The following is a 27,025-nucleotide window of genomic DNA, read 5'->3' on the forward strand; positions in this document are numbered from 1 at the left end:
CTCCCACCACATGAGCCCCAGGGATGCCCACTGATACAGCTCACTGTCACCAACTTTTAAAACATTTCTGTTTAGTCCTCTGTGGCGCAAAATAGAAGCCCTCCTGTTGTACAGTAGGTGCTCCAGAAACACATCAGTCCCTCTCGCACTGATTCCTCTGCTTCTTCCTCTAGGACCCAAGGGGCCAGACGTGACCCTCTGTCTCCTCCCTAGGTCTTGGGGGAGCCCCTGCCTTTACTCCATGCTTCAGTCTCCTCAGTTGTCTGTCACATTGGTGCGTGTGCTGAGGGAGCCCAGACAGACACGGAAGCAGAGACTTCCCTCCCACCTCAGCAGTTCTGAAATCAGCCCTTAGCAATAGCTGTGCCCACTGGTCGCTTCCTACTTGGCCCAGAGAAGGGGGCAGCTGGGGCCAGCAGTGTCAGAAGCCCAGGGGTGAGGCCACTCTCCTAGGGAAGGAGGAAGGAGGCTCAAGTGAGACACCACGAGGACTGTGCTCCCCAGGAGGCAGCCACCCCTCCCTCCCCAGCCACTGGAGCTTCCACCACCGACCTGTCTGGCGGGCACGGCCAGGTCTGGGCAAGTTGGAGGGGGCGGGAAGCAGCACCTAGGTCCCCGCCCTGTTTCCAGCACCCAGGCCTCTTGAAGCCTTTGCCTGGGCTCCCACAGGCCCTGGGCAGGGACACGGGGGGTCCTGGAGGGACCTCCACCCCCCACTCCATCCAGAGAAGAAAGAATCCGGTAGCTGGGGCTGTGCAGGCTGCAGGAGCAATGTCGCCTGGTGGCCTGTGAGGCGCCCACCATGGCCCGGTCCCTGACTTGGGGCTGCTGTCCCTGGTGCCTGACGGAAGAGGAGAAGACTGCCGCCAGAATCGACCAGGAGATCAACAAGATTTTGTTGGAACAGAAGAAACAAGAGCGCGGGGAATTGAAACTCCTGCTGTTGGGTGAGTGTGGGATGCAGCACCGAGGCGAGAGCGGACTGGGTCGACGACTCCCGAGGTAGCAGTGGCTCGCTTGCAGACCCAAATTCTAGACGGGTGAGCAAGGTTTTAGGAAGCTGGCTCTCTCATTCATGGCTGAGCCATGCATCCGGCTGCGGGGAGGTGTCCCTGGCGAGCGCTGCCGTATTAACACACCCGTATGTGTCACGGGAAGGGAATGAAGGTGAGCCTCGGTTCAGCCTGGCCCAGGGAGGGGCTAAGCCTCTTCCTCCGACTGCCTGAACCGGGGCTCCAAGCTGCTAGTCACTGGGTCATGTCCACCAAGGGCCTTGTTCTGGGCTTATGAACGTTTGTTCGTTCGTTCATTCGTTCATTCATTCGTCCATTCATTCATAATTCTAAACTCTTTTTTTCTAAGATTTATTTATTTATTTTATGTGTATGAGTACACTGCAACTGTCCTCAGACACACCAGAAGAAAGCATCAGATCCCATTATGGATGGTTGTGAGCCACCATGTGGTTGCTGGGATTTGAACTCAGGACCTCTGGAAGAGCAGTCGGTGCTCTTAGCCACTGAGCCATCTCTCCAGCCCAATTCTAAACTCTTGAACCGACCGAAGTGTTTCCTGTCTATCAGTTAGTAGTACTTGGGACACTGAGGCCGGAGGGTTGTGAATTAGAGGCCAGTTTAGACCATGTGAGACATTGTATCAGAAATCGATAAAAGTGGGGAGGGGGTAGAACAGGAACTGGGGTTCAGCAGGCAGAAAGACCCCTGAGTATTAGGGAGATGCTGGCTTCCATCACAAGGCCACATGAGCCAGATGTCAGAGGTATAAATCTGTCACCAAGCATTCAGGAGACGGAGGCAGGAAAATCAGGAGTTTAGGGTCACCCTGAGCTACAGAAGGAATTTAAGGCTGATAACTGAGACATCAGAATTGCCACAAGTTCAAAGCCACCTGAGCTATGTACTGAGAGCCAGTCTAAATGATGATGATGATGATGATGATGATGATGATGATGATGATGATGATGATGATGATGATGTCATCAAAGAGGAACGAAACAAGGCCCATATGCGGATGAAATAATTACAGCTCAATAAGTGCTTTTTAATTCCTATTTCTGAAATGGGAAGTTTTTCTTCCTTTTAAAATAGTTCTGGTATAGCATAAAGCCACATTCCACCCCAACTTCACCCCTCAGACGGGAGCCCCCATGACTCTCCCTCAGAATCCTCCATACACACATTTGGCTTCCTGGCTCCACAGAGAATCACCTAATTCTCCTGTCTTTCAATGTTTGGTCACTTTGACAAAGAATCTGTGGGAGCCCAAGAAGGTTCGAATGAAGGATTTGAATTTTTGAGGGAGATAAGATGGCTCAGGGGAGAGGGGCTTGCTGAAGAGACCTGTGACCTGGGTTCAAAGCTTGAACTAGCAACGATGAAAAGAGAAAAGAGGGGCTGGAGAGATGACTCAGGGCTTAAGAGCATTGTTCTTGCAGAAGACTGAGTTCAATTCCCAACGCCCACATCTCAACCATCTGTAATGGGATCCGATGCCCTCTTCTGGTGTGTCTGAAGAAAGTGACAGTGTACTTACATACATAAAATAAATAAATCCTTTAAAGAGAGAGAGAGAGGAGAGAAAAGAGACTCACTAAAATAGACCTGTGACTTCCACATGCATGGCCCCCATCACACCTCTGATAGTTCAGAGGAGTGTATTCTGAGTCCTGGAAGCACTGTTCAGGGATGAAGCCCCTTCCTAGAGGCCCCTAGTAAGGGCTGTGGACGGCATCTTTGGGGAGCCCTTGCACGGTGCCAGTGAGGCCTTTGATCCATGCCTCCAGTAACAGAAAGAGAACGAGAAATGGGAGCATTTAAGAAGTCCACACTGGGGGCTGGGGATTTAGCTCAGTGGTAGAGCGCTTACCTAGGAAGCGCAAGGCCCTGGGTTCGGTCCCCAGCTCCGAAAAAAAGAACCAAAAAAAAAAAAAAAAAAAAAAGAAGTCCACACTGCCTGAGCCCCTCTTCCTGGGTCAAGGTTCACAGCGACTGAATCTGCTTCATATAAGCCATTTCTCGGGGCTGGGGATTTAGCTCAGTGGTAGAGCGCTTACCTAGGAAGCGCAAGGCCCTGGGTTCGGTCCCCAGCTCCGAAAAAAAGAACCAAAAAAAAAAAAAAAAAAAAGCCATTTCTCCCTCTTCCTCTGCCTTGATCCATCAAGCCTATGTTTCCTCACTGCAGCAGTATGTCTGCGATGTCTAGCATCCCTGGCTCCACCGCACAGCCTTTGCGCTTGCCTCCTCTGAGCTCTCAGCCTCTGTACCCTGGACATTGCAAGCCCTGGCTCTTTGCTCCACGGCAGTCTGAGCACAGGGCTTAGATCTTAGGACAACAGTGTTGTCCGGTTGTCCAAATCGCCAATTCCCAGATAGTCTTCTTCCTCCTTATTTAGATCGGTATCCAAAGTCCTCTACTTGCTCAACTAATTGTGTCTCTAATTACACAGCAGACAACAAAAGGGCAGGGATTGAGTCTGTCTTCTTCATGCAGAAGAACACACATGGGTGGAGCTCAGTAAACACACCGTAAAAGATGGATGACTGGATGGATGGATGGATGGATGGATGGATGGATGGATGGATGGATGGATGGGTGGGTGGATGGATGAGTAGATGGATGGATGGGTGGATGGATGGATGGATGGATGGGTGAATGGATGGATGAGTAGATGGATGGGTGGATGGATGGGTGGGTGGGTGGATGGATGAGTAGATGGATGGGTGGGTGGATGGATGGATGGGTGAATGGATGGATAAGTAGATGGATGGATGGGTGGATGGGTGGGTAGATGGGTGGGTGGGTTTGTGGGTAGATGGATGGGTGGGTAAATGGACAGACAGAAAGACGGATAGGTAGGTGGATATTTCAATTTATGTGTTGCTATATGGATAAATGGATACATGATACATGGGTGGATGAGCAGGTTGATAAATGAATTAGTCCATTTTCTGGACAGATTCTCCCTAGTCTTTCCCAGCCTTTCCCTGGCTTTCTCTTACGGTTTCACTGTAATCATTTTTCACCTCTTTGCACCTTTTCACCTTCTTCCAAGTCAGCTGGGCCAGTGTTTGTCCTCTGAGCAGTGACAAGGTTTCATTGCAGACCTTGGCTGTCCCTTCTTTGTGGATGCTTTTCAGTCCATTTGAAAACAGGAATTGAATCCAAAAGTATACAATTTCTTTGCTGGAGTGGGCAAGGATTTTGAGGAAGCTGGCTGGGGTGAGCCTGGGTGGGGATAAGAGGGACATGTCTCTGCTAAGAATGAAGCAGCTTGCATGTTACCAAGAGCAAAAAAAAAAAAGTCAGAATGAAGGCATAAGTGGCCTTTGCTGAACAAGGCCAGAGAGGTAAAGCAACTCGCCTGAAGCCACACGGCTCATGGTTTAGTCCCACAGTCTTGTATTCCTCGTGTGCTTCTGTCCAGCAACCAGTGACAACTATGGAAACAGGCATGGGAAGGTGTCAGTATCTGCCTGGGGTCTGCAACTAATCTGAACCAGCTGTGGTAGCCTTGCCCCTCACATGCTCCATTTCCTGGGGTGTGAGGGAAATTCTGGATCCTCATGCCACCCGAGTCGAGCATGACTACCCCCACATGTTGTCCCCAGCCTGGTTGCACTTCCTCCTGCCTTCTCCAGAAGGAAGCAGACACTTCCTGTCTGGGTTGGGCAGCCTGGCCAGGTGGAGAGAGCTGTTGCCACAGCCGAACCCCCTGTGGAAGTTTCTGGAAAGAGATAAATACCACAGTTTGCCCGTAGGCGCATTGGCTCTGTATGCTTCAGAATAGTGATGTGTCACAGGCTGTGTTCGGGTGTTTCTGTCTCGTGTATGGAGGCCACAGTCCACACAGGGCACCTGTTTTAGTCCTTTGTTTCCTTGTTTTGTGACTGCTTCATGGATTCCCTAGGGCCCTGCAAACAGCCCCAGGACGCCTGTATCTCTAACTCTCAGGCTGCTAGTATTTAAGGCGTGTCCTACCATGGCTGGTCCTGACCAGATTATTTTAACTGACTTCTTTTGGTTTTTCATAACAGAGTTTCTCTCTGTAGACCTGGCTGACCTGGAACTCACTCTGTAGACCAGGCTGGCCTCAAACACCCAGCGATCCTCCTGCCTCTGCCTCCCGAGTGAGTGCTAGGACTAAAGCTGTGTGCCACCATGCCCAGCTTAAGTAACCTTTCAAAAGGGTTATTTTACTTTCATTTTATTTGCCTGGGTGTTTGTCTATGCAACATGTGTAAGCAGAACATGAAGGGCCTGAGGACAAAATAGGATCCCCTGGAGCTAGAGTCACAAATGGTCGTGCTGCTAAGCGGGCGCTGGGACCAAACCTGGGTCCTCTGCAGAGCAGCCAGTGGTGTAAGCGCTGAGATTCATCTCCAATCCCCAAGCTCTATATTTTATTTTATTTTCTGCCACGTTGCCCAAAGTGACTTCAAAGTACCAATCCTCCTGTGCCAGTGTTGACCACCACTATGGGAGGGAAGTAATATCACTGGGATTGGAGAAGTGGCTCAGCGGTTACAGCACCGGTTTCCCCAGCTCGCACCTGGACTCACAGCCACTTGTTTTGACTCCGTTCCAGGGAACCTGGCGCCCCTTCTGGCCTCTGCAGGTACTGCATGCACGTGCACAAAGAGGCAAAATGCCATATACAAAAAATAAAGTGAAAAACAGATTAATAGCAAAATCTAAAAACTTATGTCATTGAACTACAATAAAGTGTGTGGGTGGAGCTTGTAACTGTTCTCTGCCCTTCAGTCAGAAGTGGGGTGTGAGTATTTAGGAATGACAAGGAAGTCACAGGCCATGTCCTGTCCTGTTGTCCCTTCCCACAGCATCCCTTCCTACAGGCCTTCCCACAGGCATCAGTGGTAGAGGCTGTGTAGGCCGACACCCTGGTCTTCCTCTGAGACTGGTATCATGACCTTTCTGAGTCCTTGTGCCTTCTTAGAAATTGCTGATCATCTGTGACGACTGGGCAAAGACATTCAGTATCTCAGCCAGGATCTCAGTATCTCAGAACAAAGGGAAACATACGCTATCACCATCATGACTAAAGCTGGGTACAGGAACATGAACCACATCATAATGTACAAGTCAACTGGATCCGTGGCTTACACCTGTGACCCAGGCTTCTCGGAGCTGACCAAGGAGGCTTGTGAGTTCCAGGCCATTCTGGGAACTCAGTGAGACCCTGTCTGAAGAGTAACAGAGGGCTAGGGGTATGACTCAGAGGTGCAGCCCCACCCAGCACCCCTAGTCAGGGGCTGTGGGCGTGGTTAGGGGTGGAGCCCTGCTTAGTGTGCAAACCCTACTGAGGGAACACCCCCTCCAGCATCCGCAGGCTCTGCTCCACACACAGCTTCCTCTATCCCTCACAGCAGCACCCCTGTCTTCCTGAAAATATCATTAATAACAAAGAATTTCTGAGAACCTTGGGGAACTGAGTCCCAGAGAGGAGCCATGCCTCTACCTGTCCTGTCCACGTGACCCTCAGATTTTCAGACAGTACCGCTGTCTGGCTGCCTCCCAGTCCCCTGAGGCTCCTGTCATCAGAAGGACCACAGGGCCCTAGTCTGTTCCTCTCCCGTCCTTTCTTTTTATCATGTAGCCCAAGCTGGTTTTAAATTTACTGTGTAGCCAAGGATGGCTCTGAACTCTAATCTTCCTGTCCCCATCTCTGAGTGTTGAAATGGCAGGCTATGGCCTCTGTGCCAGGTTTATGTGGTATTAGAGATGAAACGCAGAGCCACACGCACGGCAGGTGAGCCCTGGACCTTGTTCCTTTTTCTGTTCTTGTAACTTTTCTCACTTCCTTTTGGGTGAGCCCCTGACCCTCATTCTGGGGAGCCCCAAGCAGTTGGTCTCCACTTCCCTTCCTTGGAAAGGCTGTGTGCAGTGTACCCAAGGGACGGACAGTTAACAAGCTGGGGCTAGTCTCTTGGTTTCTACCACAGCGGGTTTGTTGCTTTGGTCCATTTTGTAGGTGAGAGAGTGGACGCCACCTCAGGATCAGACATGCTCTCAGCATCAGAGTCAGACAGCAGGGAGGTGCGGTCTGAGCTCCAGGCCCTGGACCCCAAAGGAAGACTGTAATATAATCATTACACACCATAGAGCCACGGCTTCACTTATGACTGCCCTGGTGATGAGAATTCTATTCTGTTCCCTCACTAACGGTCCTCTTCCTTTTGGGCATGCCTGCCATGCCAGCCCTTGGAAGATGAGGCGGGTGGATTATGAGCTCCAGGCCTGGGCTACAGCGAGTACTTCCACCCCAGCGTAGCGGCCGGAGAGACAGTTCGGCACTCACAAGCACTGGCTGCTCTCGAAGCGGACCAGGGTTGAAGTCCCAACAACCACAGCTCGCTCACAATTGTCTGCAATGCCGACTTCAGGGAACCCAAAGCCCTCTTGGAACAATACAGGCTTTGCACACATGTGACGGAGGCACACACGTAGGCAGCACACATACATGCAAAGTAAAATGATCAAACCTGAGAGAATGGTCCTAAAGTGTCTTCTTCCTGGAATGGGTCTGGCAAAGCAAACCACTATGGAAACACTTGAGTGGTTTCAGTACCACTGGACCGGGCTGCAGGTAAGTGGGCATCTCCCACCCTGTGGCACCCTGGTGGCAGGAACCTTTACAGGCCCTGTTCTTACGGCTGCCCTTACAGCACAAGAGCAAACCCATGGGCCAGGTTCTGACTAAACTTTATTTATTGGTAGCCAGGAGTACAGCTCAAGCACATCTGCCTTGCCCGTGTAGCTGCTGAGTTCTATTCAGAGCTCAGTTCAGCCACACAATGCCACGGGCAGGGAGATGTGATGTGATTTCCACGTGACCCCCCACTTTCTCATTTTGATTTCTTTCCATATTTGTACTTGTGTGGTGGTGTGTGTTCATGTTGAGGTCAGAGGTCGAGGGCAGGCATATCTTCTTTTTTATGTTACCATTGTTCTTTCTTTCCTCCTCTTCTTCCTCTTCCTCCTCTTTCTCCTCCTCCTCTCCTTTTTTTTTTCTCTCTTTTCTTTTTTTCGGAGCTGGGGATCGAACCCAGGGCTTTGCACTCGCTAGGCAAGCGCTCTACCACTGAGCTAAATCCCCAACCCTCCTCTTCTTTTTTTACGACACAGTTTTTCTATGTAGCCAGGCTGACCCCAAACTCACTATGTAGACAAGGCTGGACTCAAAGTCACAGAGGTATTCCCTTGCTGGGAATAAAGGCATGTGCTACCACCAACCAGCTGGCATTTTCATAATTAGCGATCAGTGCGGAAGGACCTGATCATTGTGGATGGTCCTGGGTTCTATAAGAAGCTGACTGAGCCAGTCAAGGAAGCACCCTCCACAACCTCTGCACCAGCTCCAACCTGCACTGTGCGTGTTCCTGCCCTGACTTCCTTTGATGAGGAACTGTGAGGTGGAAGTGTAAGCCAATAAACCCTTTCCTCCACAACTCGCTTTTGGTCATGGGGTTTCACCACAGCAATAGAAACCCTGACGAGAACGGGGACCCATGTTGCTTCATAGTGGTGGTCAGCTGGTCTGATCTAGAATCTTCTAAGCTCCACCCACACTGTAAGGGAAAACAATCTAGACCAGGTCGGCCTCTAGCAGAGCCTGACAGGGCTTGTGTAAATATCTGTAGCTGAGGGTGAAGACCCCACAGAGTTGGGGTCGGGACTAGATGAGAGGGTAGCAGTCACCTCTGCTTCTGCCCCACGGGGGGCTGTGCCCTGCAGCCCTGGGCCACACAACCGTCCTCTCTAAAGCAGCTGTGTTGGGCATTTTGGCATAGCAAGGAGAGGAGTAACTAAAATGCTGTTCCATACTGAGCAGCCCAAGATTCCATGGACTCTGTGGGCACCGTGGGTGGCGTGGGCAGCGTGATCACCGTGTGCACCTTGTGTGCCGTAGGCATTGGGTACACCGTGATTGCTGCTGGTGCCATGAGCACTGTGAGCGCTGTGTTCACCGTGAGCACCACGTGTAGCCCTTACCCCTAAGCACGCTGTTTGTCCCCAGGGCCCGGTGAGAGCGGGAAAAGCACGTTCATCAAGCAAATGCGCATCATTCACGGCGCCGGCTACTCTGAGGAGGACCGCAGAGCCTTCCGGCTGCTCGTCTACCAGAACATCTTCGTCTCCATGCAGGCCATGATTGAAGCAATGGACAGGCTGCAGATCCCCTTCAGCAGGCCGGACAGCAAGGTGAGAGAGAACCAAGTCCCCCGTGCTGTTTGCCATTTCCAGAGGTGGATGAAAAGTCCCAGCACGGGATCCCAGGAACATCCAAAGAACCACCAGTCAGGCTCCCCTTTATGCCAGAAACAAGCTTACTGGGGCAGTTGATTTCTTTTTATTTATCTATTTATTTTACTATTTATTTTATTTTAAACTGTGTCTGTGCATGTGAGTGCAGTTCCCATAGCGGCCAGGGGGGTTGGGGATTTAGCTCAGTGGTAGAGCCCTTGCCTAGGAAGCGCAAGGCCCTGGGTTCGGTCCCCAGCTCCGGAAAAAAAAGAAAAGAAAAGAAAAAAGAAGAAGGGTTGTTGACCCCAAAGGGGTTAGTAGCCACACGTTGAGAACCCATAGCGGCCAGAAGAGGCCGCTGGATCCCAGGGCTAGAGTTACACTTGGGAACAGATGGATGTGGGGCTGGAATTCAGGTCGTTTGCAGAGCATACATTTTAGCCACTGAGCCGACTCCCCAGACATGGTCTTCCTTTTCTCTAAGGTCTCAATGCTGTTGGTTTAGGACGTCCTGATGAGGTCTCTTTCATGGCTCCATCTCCAAACATGCAGAGATCCCCAGGGTCCTGCTTCACTTGGGGTTGCAAGGTTCGGTTCACAGCCAACTACAAGCTTTCTGACAGGCCCTTGGGGACACGGACCATTTCTAGCTCTTCTGACCAGGGTCACCCATATGTTCCCCAGCCTCATGATACCCTCATGACAGCCTTAGTAAAATCCCCACCCCCGTGGAGACATGGACAACTCCCTCTCCTTCCCAAGGTGCCAAAGGACAGAGACACCATCTGCCAAATGGTCGCTTGGGTTTCAGAGAGTTTCTTGGGTCACCTTACAGAACATACTGACGGCTGTGGGTGCTCCTTCCACCTAACAAGCCTCGGGGAGCATAACCATATAGGGATGGGCCCTGCCACTAGCCTTCCTCAGCCCTTAGACTCCAGTCCTTCCTAGAGGCCACATTTAAGGACCAGTTGCAAGTACCAGGTGCCAGGGAGTGGCTGTGTACTCAGATATGGCCCCAGCCCCCCTGGGGGGTGAGAACAGGCTCAGCTGGGACGATCTTCCACCCCAAGCCCTGCAGAGACAACAGGAGACTTGCCTTTAAGATCCCCCAGGCGGGGTTGGGGATTTAGCTCAGTGGTAGAGTGCTTACTTAGGAAGCGCAAGGCCCTGGGTTCGGTCCCCAGCTCCGAAAAAAAAGAAAAAAGAAAAAAAAAAAAAGATCCCCCAGGCTGCCTAGGTCCCCAGGGTCCGGAGGGAAAAGGTTTGCCTCCTTGCACATCCTGCCTGTACACATACAGACATGCACACGCACACAGCACAGGAAAGTGCATGCGTGAACACATGAGTGTGAACGTAGGCACTAGTATGCACAGTGCATCATGGGGGTGTGAGCAAGGCAAGTGTGTGGGAGACTGAACAGAGACAGCAGGGTCTGACAGGGATGCCTGCCTCCCCCTCCCAGGAGGCCCTTGCTTTTCTCTGTGCCTCACTCCATAAAGTGGGGACAACTTCAGTCTCTTACTTCACTGGTGGGAAGCCTCATGCATGGTCCTTGACACCCACAGCCCATCTGGAGTCAAGACTTCTCCTTGGAGGAGCCTAGAGACAGCAGAGCTCTGGGAGAGGTCTTACTGGAGGAGGGGTATTTGTAAGTAAAGGCACAGAATGATGAATAGTAGTTCTCTAGTACCACCCCTCAGATGCTGCCTTTCCTTGTGTAGGCCCGTGTATGAAGGGATGCGGCCGGTTAGCCCTGTAGGATCTGTCAAAATGGCACTAGGATGGAGAAAGGGAGAGAAGGGTGTGTTTTAGGGATGGCAGTGGGACCTACAGTTCCCGCAGGCTGCGAACCTTTCCCCTTCCCTACACAGCAGCACGCCAGCCTGGTGATGACCCAGGACCCCTATAAAGTGAGCTCGTTCGAGAAGCCATATGCAGTGGCCATGCAGTACCTGTGGCGGGACGCGGGCATCCGCGCATGCTACGAGCGGAGGCGTGAATTCCACCTGCTGGACTCCGCGGTGTAGTGAGTCTAGGATTGGTGGGTGGAGGGGTCATAGAATCGGAGCACGGGGACGCGTGGCCAGTGGTCATGTGGGCAAGGTCTCAGGGGCCTGGCCTCGGGATGTGGCCAAGGAAGGGACACCCAGGGGAAGGGAGGGGCCCAGGGAGAGAAGTGGTCTGCAAGGGGCGTGGCCAGAGTTGAGGCAGAGTTTCAGAACGTGGAGCGCGGGAGGTGGGGGGTGGGGTGGGAAGGGAACACAGAAAAGGCTTCACCTAGCTTCCTCCTCACAGTCTCACACAGTCTCCCCCAACAGCTACCTGTCACACCTGGAGCGCATCGCCGAGGACGACTACATCCCCACTGCGCAGGACGTGCTGCGCAGTCGCATGCCCACCACTGGCATCAATGAGTACTGCTTTTCCGTGCAGAAAACCAAACTGCGGTGAGCACTCAGCAGAGGCCTGGCCTGGGGAGTCCTTGTGTAAGAGCTGGGTTTCCTGGTCCTGCCCTTCAGGGAAGGAAAAGTTGACATTGACCCTTCTGTGGACTAGCCTGAAACCTTGACAGGCAGAGTGAGGTACCACAACTGGAGAACAGATATTCCTGGAGAAAGGACATTGTTATTAGGGTATTGGAGGATGAAGAGGAGTTCTTTAGTTCTAGTCTTCAAAAGGATGCTGCTGGGGAAGTGAAGACAGATTGTACGGTCATCACAGGAATGGAGGGATGGCTCTGGGCTGCGGGAATAGAGTGAGTTCTGGAGTGGTTAATAGCCAGGGGAGAGGGCAAGCAAAGAAGCCACCTGCAGTGAGGAGACTAAAGAAGAGAAAGACGTTTGGGAACCCCATTTAAATGGTAGGAGCAGGTAGTGCCAAGAGACTGGACAAATGGCAGGGGTGAAGAAGGATACAGGGAGAGAGGACTATGGGATCACTGCTAGGGCCACCTGTAATATAGAGTGGCTAAGGATGGGTGCAGGAGATGCTGGGTTATACCGGTCACAGCACATTCCTGGGGAAGTTTAGTCTGGATCCTCCAAGTGCTTTGGAATAGATCTCACACCATCCAAACCAGGTGAGCCCCAGGGTTTGCCACTGATGTGCTGAGATCCACAGGCAGAACATTGCTGGGAAACAGGGTGGTGGCCATGAGACAAGGGCATAGATACTTGTGGAGGGGCGTGGATATGCTGAGGGAGAACAGAAGTGGAGGGTGGATGGATGGGTGGGTGGGTGGGGGATGGGAGGATGGGTGGATGGGTGGGTGGATGGGTGGATGGGTGGGTGGATGGGTGGATGGATGGGTGGGTGGGGGATGGGAGGATGGGTGGATGGGTAGGTGGATGGGTGGATGGATGGGTGGATGGGTGGGTGGGTGTGTGGGAAGATGGATGGATGGATGGATGGATGGATGGATGGATGGATGGGAGGACCATTATTGCACATGGTTTGCATGTGCTGAGGAATGGTGTCCAGCTTGGAAGCACATGGGACACAGAGCTAACGTGTGATCTTTCTTGGAGAGCTGCCTGAGCACTTTGTGGTCTGGCATAGAAACTCACAAATGCTCTGGTGACTCTCTGTGACCTAGAGTGAGGTTTGAGACAGTGATATCAAAAGTCTGTCACCAGGCCTGTCTGTCTGCATGTCCCATTTTTTTCTTTTTGAGACAGATTTTTTTCTATGTAGCCCAGGTTGACCTTGAATGAGAGAGATGTTCCTGCTTCTGTCTCATGAGTGCTGGAATTAAAGGCGTGCCCCACGGGCCTGGTCCTGCTTCTGTGTGACGTTGCTTGTTGTGCAAAGGGGATGTGTGAGCCTTTGAGACCTGTGACTGCAGAGCTTCCTACGTGTAGATAGAGGAACTCTCTCTCTCTCCCCCTCAAGTCCGGCTGCTGAGCTTGCCTCAGCTTCCCTCCTCTCGCTGAGGACTTTGTGTCATCTACACTTTGTCACAGCTATACTCAGGAAGGTGACACCAAGATCCATATCAGTGACCCAGTTTCTAAGAAGCCACAGGAAGGGTGACGTCCATGCTTTTGTTGTGATGGAGGAAGGGAACGGGGTGCTCTTCTCGTTCAGCTTTGCCACACAGGGGAACCAGCAGAGGACACAGTGGCCCATTCTACTGATGGGAAAACTGAGCCTGAGGAATTGTGAACAGAATTTCTGTCGGGCCCTGTGTCCTATACTCTAATATCCTTATGCCTTGCATGTATCTGATACTGGTTAATTAATTAAAATTTTAATTGTATGTGCATGGTCTGGGATTGTGCATGTGAATGCAGGTGGCTGAAGAGGCCAGAGGGGGCAGTGGATCTCCCAGGAACTAAAGGTCTAGATAGTTGTGACCCCCCCCCCCCGCCATGTAGGTGCTGGAATTGAACCTGGGTCCTCTGGGGGAGCAGCTGGTGCCCTAACAGCTCAGCCGCCTGTCTCTTCAGCCCTAATGACGTGACTTCAGTCTTGATGTCTTAAAGACCATGCTTATCTGAGTGAATGAACAACCTTCCTGTGATTTTTGTGCTGTATGTGTGTGAACATCAACTTTCACCTCAGGTTCATGGGCCAGCATCTCTCACTGAGCCTAGAGCCTCTTCAGCCCTTCCTCAGCACCCCCCAGTCTCAGCTCCCTTTCCCGTTGCTATGACTACAGTTTCATGCCAAGAATCCAGAACCACACCTCCTTGCCCAACTCCTCAGCCCTGGGGTTTATATTCTTATTAACACACACACACACACACACACACACACACACACACACACACACGAGAGAGAGAGAGAAAGGACAGAGACAAAGACAGAGACAGAGAGGAGAGAGACAGGGAGACAGAGACAGAGAGACAAACAGAGACAGAGACAGAGGGGAGAGAGAGAGATTGAGGAGGGAAGGGAGAGAGAAGGAATCTCATTCCATAGCTCAGGCTAGCCTTTTGCTTGTTCTGTACTGCCCCAGCTTCCATAATGTGGCCAGCATACAGCAGGTGGCACAGCTGTGCAGTGTGGTCTTCTGTCTGACCACAGTAGGCCTCACACCTCTGTGCGGCTGTGTGTGCCGGTGAGCAGGGACCTCTCCATGGTGAGTCTCTTCCTTTGTCCTCAGCATCGTGGATGTTGGCGGCCAGAAGTCAGAACGTAAGAAATGGATCCACTGTTTCGAGAACGTGATTGCCCTCATCTACCTGGCGTCTCTGAGCGAGTATGACCAGTGTCTGGAGGAGAACAGTCAGGAGGTGAGGAACTGCTGCCTCAGGCGCAGCGCCCAGGGGCTAAGGAGGGCCGGTGAGATCCCACGCAGCTCTGATCTTAACCCTCCATCTTTTCTGTGGGGTCCCCAAGCTCACCTCGGCACACACAGGGGTCCCCTCCTCTGCTGGCCTCACCAATGCACAGCTGTAGCCAAATTACATCTCAAGTCACATAACGTGACACAACCTCTGGGGGGTCACTGTGCCCTCAGTCCTGTTGCTGGTGGCCATGGTGCGGCTCAACATCTTTTAGGAGAGTGGTTTGGTGTCCCCATTGCAAGGGTGGTTCAATATAACACACACACACACACACACACACACACACACACACACACACACACGGGTTTGCTCACATTCTCAGTCCTCCTGGCTTGGCCTACCTAGTGCTGAGATTGTGACCAAGCAGACACAGCTCAGTCTGAAGCAGGGACACCCCCGATTCTTATTTAGTCCTGGGAGTTGGAGAGTGAGGTCGGAGTGAGGAAGGGGCTGAACCACTTGAGTCCCAGGTTCCTCTCAGTGTCTGGTGTCCTTGGCTGTAGGCGCTCAGCCCGTGTACCTCCTCCTTACAGTCACTGGGTTAGACGGCTCTCTGCTGACTGGTCGTTGCCAGTCACATCTTAGCTCTATGCAGGTGATCTGCTCTAGCATCCAATCAGACACTGATTTCAGAAGAACGTAGCTCAACACAGGATGTTGTGCACACAGGGTCTAAGGTCTCACCCAGACAGGAGGCTGCATCATCCCCTGGGAGAGGACATCCTGCTAGGGTCACCACCCACCTCTGTCTCCCACTCAGAACCGTATGAAGGAGAGTCTCGCTCTGTTTAGCACGATCCTAGAGCTGCCCTGGTTCAAGAGCACCTCGGTCATCCTCTTCCTCAACAAGACAGACATCCTGGAGGATAAAATCCACACCTCCCACCTAGCCTCATACTTCCCCAGCTTCCAGGGTAAGTTGTTCCAGAACATTTTATAGCTTTCACCTCCCAAAGGTAGTTTCCCGGGGAGAACCTTCTCCAAGGCTCAGCCCTTACATGGAATCAGCAGAAGCTTCAAAGAGAATAGGACTCTTCTGCTGCTTCTGATATAAGTCATGAGCTTCAGTTTCTTCCTCTGTGGAGTGGAAATTAAGATGATCCTCTTAGCAGATGCCACTGAACGAGAAAAGATTCTATAAAAATCGGTTTCTGTTTTCACCATAGGGGTGGAACTGCATGACCTTGAACATAATAGGCAGTGGCTCCACCCTGACATGGTACCTAGCCCCTCAATGAGGGATTCTAGGCGGGGTTCCATCCTGACCACGCCCCCAGGCCCCGCCCTGTGGATTCTAGGTGGGGTTCCATCCTGACCACACCCCCAGCCTCCCACTGGGGGATTCTAGGCAGGGATTCTACCCTGAACACACCTCCAGCCTCTCACTGGGGGATTCTAGGCAGGGCTTCACTCCTGACCACGCCCCCAGCCCCTCAATGAGGGAATTCTAGGCGGGGTTCCACCCTGACCACACCCCCAGCCTCCCACTGGGGGATTCTAGGCAGGGCTTCACTCCTGACCACGCCCCCAGCCCCTCAATGAGGGAATTCTAGGCGGGGTTCCGCCCTAACCACAACCTCAGTGTCTCACTGGGGAGTCCTAGGCAGAGCTTCACCCTGACCACACCCCCAGCCTCTCACTGGGGGATTCTAGGTGGGGCTTCTCTGTACAGGAAATCCCCACATATCCTATACTATAGTTGTCATAGCTTCATCAACCCTTTTTTACTAGTCTCTATTTTATCTCATTTGTGTAACCTTTTTTTGTTTTTTTATTTTTTTGAGACAGGATCTCTGTAGCCTTGGCTGTCCTGGAACTCAGTCCAGGCTGGTCTCAAATTCAGAGATCCACCAGTCTCTGCCCCCAATGTTGGGATTGAAGGGGTGCACCGTGACTACCCACACTCAGCTGTATATTGATGCAGAAACATATGACACACATAAATAGTATTGAAAACTCACCTTCCACAAAGAAAGGCAGGTTGAAGCAGCTAGGCGGGACTGCCGTTTACCTTCCCTCAGATCTGTCTTGGAAGGAGGTAGCGTTTGGAGCCCTGGGAACATAGAGTGCTAGAAGGATCCTCTCTCTGTTGCTGAGGACACCATCCGGGCTTGGACCAGCTGGTTTGCCTGGCTCAAGGTCTCATGGTCAGGAATTTGGGTCTCTCTCTCTCTCTCTCTCTCTCCTTTTTGAGGCAGGGTCTCACTGCATAGCTCTGACTGGCCTTCAACTCTGTAGACCAGGCTGGCCTAGAACCCAGATCTTCCTCCTGTGCACTGGACCACAGGCGTACACCACCCGGCCTAGCACGATGGTCAGGGATTTGGGATAAGCTGAGCTAGGTAAGACTGCCTGGTGACTGGGACCAGAAAGACACAAGGTGCCACCTCCCAGCAGTCCAGTGCTATGTGCACTGAGGTATCTTTCCCTATCTTGCTGTCCTCCCCCATTCTGGACCTCATTGTCCATACCCAGAATTGTCACAGTGGCTGCCTCTGGGTGGCCAGACTTTCCACCATGTGGAGACTGCCTCTCATGATCAAGTCTCAGGAATGTTTGTGTCACAGTCGGTTGACCAAGCGAGGCAGGTTCAACACGAGAGGAAGCTGCTTTACCTAATGTGGAGGGCGGCAGGAGGCCGTGCCAGCCAGCTTGGAGCTAAGTTCTCTCATTTCTTGTGGCTCTTGGGACAGAGGACTGTGCCTAGGGCCCTAAACAAACAGAAATGAGTTTCATGCCAACTTAGGAGACCCGAAATCCAATACTGGTGAACATGAGACACCCACTGTGAACCAGGCAATGATCTGCAATGCTGGGCAGATGAGATTCTGGAGACTTTTATGGCAGTCCACCTCAGCTGTGGTCCATGCTTGACACTAGGTCAAAGGTCACTCAAATTCAACCCTGGTGACCCCTGGTATGGGAATTTGACCACTGACTTCATTGTAGCTGAGAGCTAAAATCTGTCATGCTCTCACCCCAAGTGAAGTTCTGGTCACTCCCAACCCTGACTTAGCTGAGACATCTCGAGAACCAGGCTGTGGCGTAGAGAGGCTGGGAGGAGGAAACAGGTAGTTTGGAAGGACTGTTTACAACATCAGGCTTGCACAGTACCTCACTGACTGTTCTATCCCACGACCACAGCAACTCTTGTAAAGGAAGCATTTTCTCACTGGTTTGTTTACCTCTGAAACTAGTTTGTTTATCTCTGAAACTCAGAGGGTTAGTTTGTAATCATCATGGCAGGAAGAGGACAAACATGGTGTTGAGCAGTTGTGGAGAGCTTCACATCCAGATCCTCAGGAGCAGGCAAAGAAAGAATGAGACAGCCTGGCGACTGATGGCTTCTGAATCCCCAATGACACATCTCTTCTTCCAACAAGGCCACACCTTCTACAATAATACCACACCTCCTACAACAATACCACACCTCCTATACAAGGCCACACCCTTCTTTTTTCTTTTTCTTTTTCTTTTTCTTTTTCTTTTTCTTTTTCTTTTTTTTTTTTTTTTTTGGAGCTGGGGACTGAACCCAGGGCCTTGCACTTGCTAGGCAAGCACTCTACCACTGAGCTAAATCCCCAACCCCTTCTTTTTTCTTTTTTCTTTTTCTTTTTTCTTTTTTTTTGGAGCTGGGGACCGAACTCAGGGCCTTGCACTTGCTAGGCAAGCGCTCTACCACTGAGCTAAATCCCCAACCCCAAGGCCACACCCTTCCAACCAGGCCACACCTCCTACAAGAAGGCCGCACCTCCTTACTCCTTATCCTTCCCAAACAGGTCCACCAACTAGGAACCAAGTATTCTAACACATTGGCCTGTGGGGATAGCTCTCATTCAAACACCATGGACAGATTCCAGAAACCTTATTTACCACTGAAATTTCCTCCAGGTGTTTTATATCCTGTGATGATTTTTTCTTTTCTTTTGTGGTGTAAATTAACCCATTTATTGCGGGCTGGCAAGCCTCAGATGGTAGGGCTTCTACTGATCTCTCAGTTCCTTCGGTCTTCTGATGGCAGACTTCACTGTCTCTGCAGAGGTGGTATTGTAGGTCCAGGCCCCACTGGTCACTGTTTCCATGCAGGGACCACAGTGCCAGATGCCAACGGCTTGTCTCTTCATCTTGGTCCTGTTGCAGAGGAGCAGGTGTACTTGGCGTGCAATTTTTTTTTTTTTTTGGTTCTTTTTTTTCGGAGCTGGGGACCGAACCCAGGGCCTTGTGCTTCCTAGGCAAGCGCTCTACCACTGAGCTAAATCCCCAACCCCGCAATTTTTTTCACCATAGCAGGTCCTGTATTTCCTGAGGATTGCAACCTTCTTGGTGCTTTTAGCCATGTCACCGGAACTGGAGCCCAAGCCGACATTTTTTTCATAGTTATTTGCTTTAAAAGACTAAAATACCTGAGGATGCTTAAGGTGCTTACCTAGCAAGTGAGAGACCCTGGTTTCTATTCCCAATATTGCCAGGAAAAAAATTAAAACCCAGGCAGTGGTGGGACACACCTCTAATCCCAGCACCCAGTAGACAGAGGTAAGATGATCTGTGAGCTCAAGGCAGCCTAGTCTACAGAGTGAATTCCAGAACAGCCAGGGCTACACAGAGAAACCCTGTCATGTGGAAACAAAAGATTGAATCTGAAGAGGCATTTCCCTAGCTCAGTGAATAAAGGGTGTGGCACGCAAGCATGGGGACCTGGGTTTGAATTCCCAGTGGCATAAATAGCTCAGTGAGCACGGTGTTGGGCAGATTCAGGAGGCATCACCAGACAGACCACCTAGTACCAAGTTCAGTGAGGCTCTGACTCAGAAAAGAGCTACAGCCCAGGTGGCCCTCTGCCCCTGCACCTGAGTATGCACACACATCAATGCACCCACAACCACGCACATACCGAGTAAATACAAAAGAAAACTCACGGCACTTTGGTCAGATTAAAAGAAAAATAAAGCAAGCCCATAGAGTAGGGTGTGTCCATTGTAGAAATGGAGAAACTGAGGCACAGAGAGGGGCAGTCACTGGCTGGCAGTTGAACCAGTGAGGAACAGATTGGGGACAGGGGTGGGGGACAGGTGGAGGCTGCCTGAGTCCTGTTCTGTCGATCTTTGCCTGCTTCCGTACCCCTACTCCCAGAACTGAGGTTATAGGCTCATGCACAGGCACACTCCTGTTTTTCCTGGGTGCTGGGGATTCGAATTCAGGCTTGGCAGCAAGTGAGCCACCACCCTGAAAGCAGGCAGGATTCGAGCCCACACCCTACTCCCAGAACTGAGGTTATAGGCTCATGCACAGGCACACTCCTGTTTTTCCTGGGTGCTGGGGATTCGAATTCAGGCTTGGCAGCAAGTGAGCCACCACCCTGAAAGCAGGCAGGATTCGAGCCCACACTGTTTGCAGCCAGAGTTCACTCCCACTCGGCCCTGTATGACCTCCACGTTTCCCTAAGGAGATGGACAGTGCGTAGTGAGGAGCACATGTGCTGAACACCCAGATCTCTGGACGCTCACAGAGTTCCCACTGCGAGCAGCCCCCATCCCATTTTAGCACTCAAGTTCTCAAACTGAGCCCCACCAGGCCATTTCAGGTCACATGAGCAACTCTTACACGGTACATCTTCTCCTTCCCATTGGCTGGCCTGACAAACATGGCACCTGCCCTCAGGAAGGATGGCCCGAGTGGCTCTGCGCACCCCTCCCTACCCTAGTGAAGGATCCCCAGAGCGTCACAAAGCTCTAAGTTGAATCCCCAGCACCACACAAACCCGGTTGGATGCTGCTGATCCACCATCCTGCTCTGGGGAGGTGGAGGCAAGGTGGTCAGGAGTTCAAAGTCAGCCAGGGCTACAGACTGACCTGGAGACCAGCCTGGGTTATATAAGGGAATCAGGGTGATCTCAGGCTACGTAGGGAGTTTGAGGCCAGTCTGGGCTACAAAAAGGAGCCCATCCAACCCCACGCCCTCTCTGCAGGACCCCGGAGGGACGCAGAGGCCGCCAAGCGCTTCATCTTGGACATGTACGCGCGCGTGTACGCGAGCTGTGCAGAGCCCCACGACGGTGGCAGGAAGGGATCCCGCGCGCGCCGCCTCTTCGCACACTTCACCTGTGCCACGGACACGCACAGCGTCCGCAGCGTGTTCAAGGACGTGCGGGACTCAGTGCTGGCCCGGTACCTGGACGAGATCAACCTGTTGTGACACGGGGAACCCGAAGCGGTGGTGGCGAGGACACTGCGCCCCCTGGTGGCCACTCTCGGAACTGCAGGCCAAGGAAGTCAGTCCAGAGTCTGCTCCCCACGGGGCCTCCAAGCCCAGCCCCTCTGTAATTTATCCCCTCACTCTCCTAGCTGTTAGAGAAAGGACCTTTAACCCCAGCGCTCGGAGGCAGAGGCAGGAGGATCTCTGTGAGTTCCGGGATCCTGGGCCAAAAACAAACAAACAAAACCGGATAGAACTGTCCGGGGCTTGTGACTTCCCAGGGATCCTGTCCAAGTCCTCCTGTGGGCCTCATGCTGGGTAAGTGAAATGTGCAAGGAAGGAAGTTCTACTTGCTGTCTACCCATTGGTTGGACTGAGGTAGACTCCAATTAAAGATTGACTTTTGATATATCGTATCTGTGAGGAGCCCTCTGTCCTCAAATTCCGGCCCACAACACTTCAGCGTTGCCCCATATCGCTGTGCGTTCCGTTCTCCCACGACCTCCGTGGGTCTCACTCTATCTTACCAATGGGGAAACTTAGGTCGGTGAGATGGCTGGTGAAGGCGCCTTGTCACTAAGCCAAGTGGACTGAACTGGAGTTCAGTCCCACGCACCTGCTCTGCAGACAGAGGGAACTGAGTCTCGTGAGAAGTCCTCCATCTCCTCAGGCATGCATGGTGGTGACACACCTACCCGCGCAGATAAATAAATATAATTTAAAAACAAACATGCAGAAAGGAAGAGAGAAATATCATCTCAGCTCTCGGGTGCTGAGGCAGGAGGATTGCAAGTTTCATGTCCTAAATTACAGCTCAGCGTTCTCACAGCAAGGCAGGGGACATGAACAGGGTGCTGACTCAAAGAGACAATGTCAAATCTGGACAGGGACTGGAGTGAGGGGGGTTAAGAGGGTAAAATGCAGGAATTGACAGCTGTCTCGATCATCAGCAAGCCCCAGGTTTGGTGAGAGACCCAGGGAGAGACTGAAGAAGACGCCGGACCTCTGAGGACATCACAAGAGACACTGAGGGCATAGAACTGAGTCATCTGCTCTCATATTTTGTGTCCACATCACCCCGTCACCCACAACCTTCCCATGCCTTCTGAGCACTGGAGTTAGAGATGTGACTGTCTTCAGGGTCCTGGAATCCAGATACAGGGTCAGCTGCACTTTACTGAGTGAGCTCCTTCCCTGGGCCATGTCTTTTTACACTGTTGCATAGTACTCCACCCTGGGACAGAGCATGGCTTGGTCTGGGTGCTGGGGGTGGGAGTTCTAAGCTGGACACTACTGCTGTTTTGTGTCGGCCAACATTTTTTTATCTACCTGTAGCACCCCAGAGAATTGCCTTGTAGGCGGGCCCCGGTGCTATCTTCAGGGTGCATTTGAAACTCAGCTACAGATTCGAAGGGCAGAGAGCTGTACTGTGCTCAGTACCCCAGTGCTTGAACTCACTACATGAGACCCAGTCATGGACTTGGCTGGAGTTGGTCTTCAGCTTGGAACTTCAGCTTGTGTGTGTCAGCACTACACTGTGTCTGTGATCACATCAGTGAGGCTCAGGGCTCACCCTGGGATCAAGGCTCAGTATAGGGTATAAGCTTGGGGAGTCAGTGCAGAGGGGCCCTGGACAGAGCTGTGCTCTGGTAGGACTGGGGCTCAGTGCAGGGATCGGGGTTCAGGACAGTCCCAGGCTGAGGCTGGGATCAGAGCACAGGGCAACCCCGTGTGGTGACGCTGAGTCGGCGCTGCCAGGGGAGCTATAGGGGTCCTTGCACATGGATTAGGCACCTGCTGTTTTTGCCATGGGTTGACAAACATTATGAAGCACCCCCGGTACAGGCAACGAAATCTCGTTAAGCACCTGGCATGTGTGGGTGACTTTTTTCGATGGGTGACTTTAGGCACCTACTATGAATTGGTGGCACACTTTATTATTATTAATTATTTGGGTTTTCTTAGACAGGGTGTCTCTATTATGTAGCCTAGGCTGGCCTGGAACTTACAGAGATCCTCCTGCCTCTGCTTCCCAAGTACTGATATTAAAGGTGTGTGCTGCTATGCCCGATGTGCCACGTTTTTTTGTTTGTTTGGTTTTTAAAGATTTATTTATTTATTATATATGAGTACACTGTAGCTGCCTTCAGACACACCAGAAGATGGCATCGGATCCCATTACAGATAGTTGTGAGCCACCATGTGGGTGCCAGGAATTGAACTCAGGACCTCTGGGAGAGCAGTCAGTGCTCTTCACCGCTGAACCATCTCTCCAGCCCGCCACCTGTTTTTAAGCACCTTCTGTGTACACACAGCAAACACTGATGATCAAGCCCTTGCTGTGTTAGGTCACTAAACACTCGGCACCCGTGAATGCACGGCCCAGGGAGAAAGGTGCTTGAAACCAAACTTGCCAACCCGAGTTTGGTTCTGGGACCCACATGGTGGAAGGGGAGAGCGGATTCCTGAGAGTTGCCCTTTGACCTCAGCACATGACATGACTCAGAAAGATTCCTACACAATAAACAAACAAACAAACAAACAAACAAATAAATAAATGTAACAAAAATCTTAAGAAGATAGTAAGCACCTGTTATTCACAGCTGGCACTTTATGTGTTTGGGTGACATTTATTGAGGCTTGGCTGGTGTATACAAGTGACAAGCATTTATGACATACTTCCTGTGTACAGTTGACAAACATTTATTAGGTACCTGCTGTATATAAGCATGCTTGGAACGGTTAGGCACAAGGAGGTGGGCGGAGGGGTTCTTGGGACCGGAGCAGGTGCCAGGTGATGCCCATTGTCCAATAGTGACATCCCATCTAGTGCTCTGACTCCCATCCAAGGACAGCAATTCAGGCAGGGTGGGGTGCCCAGAGGAGTCGTCCTCTCCAAGCCCCCAGAGTCACTCCAACGGTTGCTCAGATGCCCCTCCCTGCCCTGGCCTCGCCCCCACCCACTCTGGGGCACCTTGAGCATAACAGGAAATGTCAAACAACAGGAAACCCAGGCCAGGCTGTGACTCCACCCTGCCGGGGGCCGCTCTCAGTCTATCCCCGGGGAAGGCCATGAACATCAGTACCTGGTCCACGCTAGTGACCCCAGAGTCCTGCCACCGACTGGCGGCTAGCGGTCACAGCCTGCTCATCGTCCTGCACTACAATCACAGCGGCAGGCTGGCTAGCCGTGGGGGCCCTGAGGACAATGGCGGGCTGGGGATGCTGCGGGGGCCGTCGGTGGCAGCGGGCTGCCTGGTGGTGCTGGAAAACGCCATGGTGCTGGCTGCCATCGCCATCCACATGCGCTCACGGCGCTGGGTGTACTACTGCCTCCTGAATATCACCCTGAGCGACCTGCTCACAGGCCTGGCCTACGTGGTCAACGTGCTGCTGTCAGGAACTCGCACCTTCCAGCTGTCACCTGTGCACTGGTTCCTGCGGGAGGGCCTGCTCTTCATGGCCCTGGCTGCGTCCACCTTCAGTCTCCTCTTCACAGCCGGCGAGCGCTTCGCCACCATGGTGCGGGTGGCTGAGAGCGGGGCCACCAAGACCAGCCGTGTGTATGGCTGCATCGGTCTGTGCTGGCTGCTGGCAGCTACCCTGGGCCTGCTGCCCCTGCTGGGCTGGAACTGTGTGTGCGCCTTCCAGCGCTGCTCTAGCCTGCTGCCCCTCTACTCCAAGGGCTATGTGCTCTTTTGTGTGGTGGTCTTCGCCCTAATCCTAGTGACTATCCTGAGCCTCTACGGGGCCATCTTTAGGGTGGTCCGAGCCAACGGGCAGAAGTCCCCGCGTCCTCCTGCCCGCCGCAAGTCCCGCAGGCTACTCAACACCGTGCTGATGATCTTGGTGGCTTTTGTGGTGTGCTGGGGTCCCCTGTTTGGCCTGCTCCTGGCCGACATCTTTGGATCTAATGTCTGGGCCCAGGAGTACCTGCGCGGCATGGACTGGATCCTGGCCCTAGCTGTGCTCAACTCAGCCATCAATCCTCTCATCTATTCCTTCCGCAGCCGTGAGGTGCAGCACGCTGTGCTGACCTTCCTGTGCTGCGGCTGCCTCAGGTTAGGCCTGAGAGGCCCTGGAGACTGCCTGACCCGGATCACCGAGGCCCACTCTGGGGCATCCACCACTGACAGCTCGCTGAGGCCCAGGGACAGTTTTCGGACTTCGAGGTCACTCAGCTTCAAGATGCGAGAGCCGCTGTCCAGCGTTTCCAGCATCCGCAGCGCCTAGAGCTTGAACCAGCCGGTCGCCCACCGAGCAGGCCCTCCCAGGAGAGGTGAGAAGGGACTGGACACAAGATCTTAGCCTGACAGTGATTGAGAACATGCCTGCAGGCCCCGGGTTCCTTCCACGAAACTCCCCATGATGAATGTTTGGCAGGGAGTGGCCAGATCCAGATCCAGTGAGTCTGGGCCTCGATGGGGCTCCCAGGCAGCAAAGGGGGTGTCCATGTCCGAGGCCATGGATGGGACAGGGCCTTACGGTTATTTCTTAGACACATGTGTGCTGTGACCAGGATGCTGTAACATGTCTCTTGGTCACAGTGCTTTGGGGGTGTGTCACTGGCACACAGTGCTTTGGGAGTGTGCTGGGATGGGGTACACCTGCACCATTTGTTTGAAGACAACCTGATGTGTTGTAAGAACTACAGGAGGGGCTGGGGGCACCCCAGTCTGTCATCCATTCCTCTTCTCAGTGACTTCCCCATTGGGACAAGCAACCTGCCCCCATGGCCTCTCTCCTCCGGGTTCTCTATCTCTCTGTGGGGAGATAGACCCACCCACCCGAGGTCTGGGGCAATCTCAACTGGTCATGTAACCCTACAGCCTCGCCCTTCCGGTTCTGAATCACCAAGATATGCTGTGACAGGAAGCTGTGGACTCTACCTTGTGACAGTACAGCTGCGAACCACACAGGACTGTGTAAAATGCATTAAAATGAGTGAAACCCACACATTCAGTTTCTCAGTGTATTGTAACCGAGTCCCACTGACAGTAACTCTAGGACGCTAGTGATTGTCACCGTTATAGATGACACAAGTTCAAGGTGTTGGGCACACATCATCTCAACTGTCTTTTCTATACTTTCAGTTCTCATTGTCTGTGACCTTAGTAGACAGCTGGCATCCATGCCTTGCAGTAATGCTTACCCTGGGGGAAAAGGCCACAAGTTTGAGTCTTAGACTCTGCTTTTTTACCTAGAAGGACCCTAGGGCAAGGTCTTCAGAGAAGGCACCATCCCTGAGTTCTCCACAAGCTTCTTTTTTTTTTTTTAAAGAGTTACTAATTTATTATATATAAGTACACTGTATCTGTCTTCAGACACACCAGAAGAGGGCATCAGATCTCATTACAGATGGTTGTGAACCACCATGTGGTTGCTGGGATTTGAACTCAGGACCTCTGGAAGAGCAGTCAGTGCTCCTAACCGCTGAGCCATCTCTCCAGCTCCCTCTCCACAAGCTTCTTAATAGCCCGCACTCACCAGTCACCTACTGCACACCTTACTCAAAGTCAGCTCATGCCAGTTTGCATGATGAATTTCCAACTGTGCCTGGAGGTGGGTGGGTGGCACTGTTTGGTCTTTTATTTCTTTTTTTTTTTTAATTTATCCATTTATTATATATAAGTACATTGTAGCTGTCTTCAGATACACCAGAAGAGGGCATCGGATCTCTTTACAGATGGTTGTGAGTCACCATCTGGTTGCTGGGAATTGAACTCAGGACCTCTGGAAGAGCTGTCGGTGCTCTTAAACGCTGAGCCATCTCTCCAGCCCCGGTCATTTATTTCTCAAATATTGTATCCCTAGAGGTGTGAGTGACATAGAATTATTTAAAGATTTATCTATTTAATGTATATAAATACACTGTAGCTGTCTTCAGACACACCAGAAGATTCCATTACAGATGGTTGTGAGCCACTGTGTGGTTGCTGGGATTTGAACTCAGGACCTCTGGAAGAGCAGTCAGTGCTCTTAACTGCTGAGCTATCTCTCCAGCCCGACACAGAATTTTAATTCACACCTAATTTACCCCAAGACACGGGGACTAGTCAAATCCACAGCAATATTGGGTACTCTGAAATTAAAATTGAAGTTGCAATAGGTAAACCAAAAATGTTAAGTTAAATATGTCCCAAATATGAACAGGGACACTAAAGACCTCCCATCGTCGCCCTAGTCCCACTCCAGTTATCTTGATCTCCTCACTGCCATTAAAGCCTGTGCCAATTCCTGCCTTACTACCTTACTAC

General features: G+C 52.0%; 2 protein-coding genes across 3 annotated transcripts; both read left to right on the forward strand.

Moving 5' to 3' along the window:
• Positions 1-531: 531 nt before the first annotated feature.
• Gna15 (G protein subunit alpha 15) lies at positions 532-21,184 on the forward strand. Of its 2 annotated transcripts, none has more exons than XM_087559329.1 (7): positions 532-947; positions 9,056-9,240; positions 11,160-11,311; positions 11,604-11,732; positions 14,393-14,522; positions 15,337-15,490; positions 20,542-21,184. In XM_087559329.1, the coding sequence occupies exons 1-7, from the start codon at positions 803-805 to the stop codon at positions 20,766-20,768; spliced, it is 1,122 nt and encodes a 373-aa protein (XP_087415455.1). In that variant the 5' UTR covers positions 532-802; the 3' UTR covers positions 20,769-21,184.
• A 2,262-nt stretch (positions 21,185-23,446) lies between these two features.
• S1pr4 (sphingosine-1-phosphate receptor 4) lies at positions 23,447-25,723 on the forward strand. Its single transcript, NM_001108075.1, is given in 1 exon segment — positions 23,447-25,723. A coding segment is annotated over 1 exon segment (1,242 nt). The 5' UTR covers positions 23,447-23,759; the 3' UTR covers positions 25,002-25,723.
• The last annotated feature ends 1,302 nt before the right edge of the window (positions 25,724-27,025 follow it).

This window comes from Rattus norvegicus, chromosome 7 (genome assembly GCF_021556685.1).
Source record: "Rattus norvegicus strain SHRSP/BbbUtx chromosome 7, alternate assembly SHRSP_T2T, whole genome shotgun sequence".
In the NCBI taxonomy this organism is placed as follows: Eukaryota; Metazoa; Chordata; class Mammalia; order Rodentia; family Muridae; genus Rattus; species Rattus norvegicus.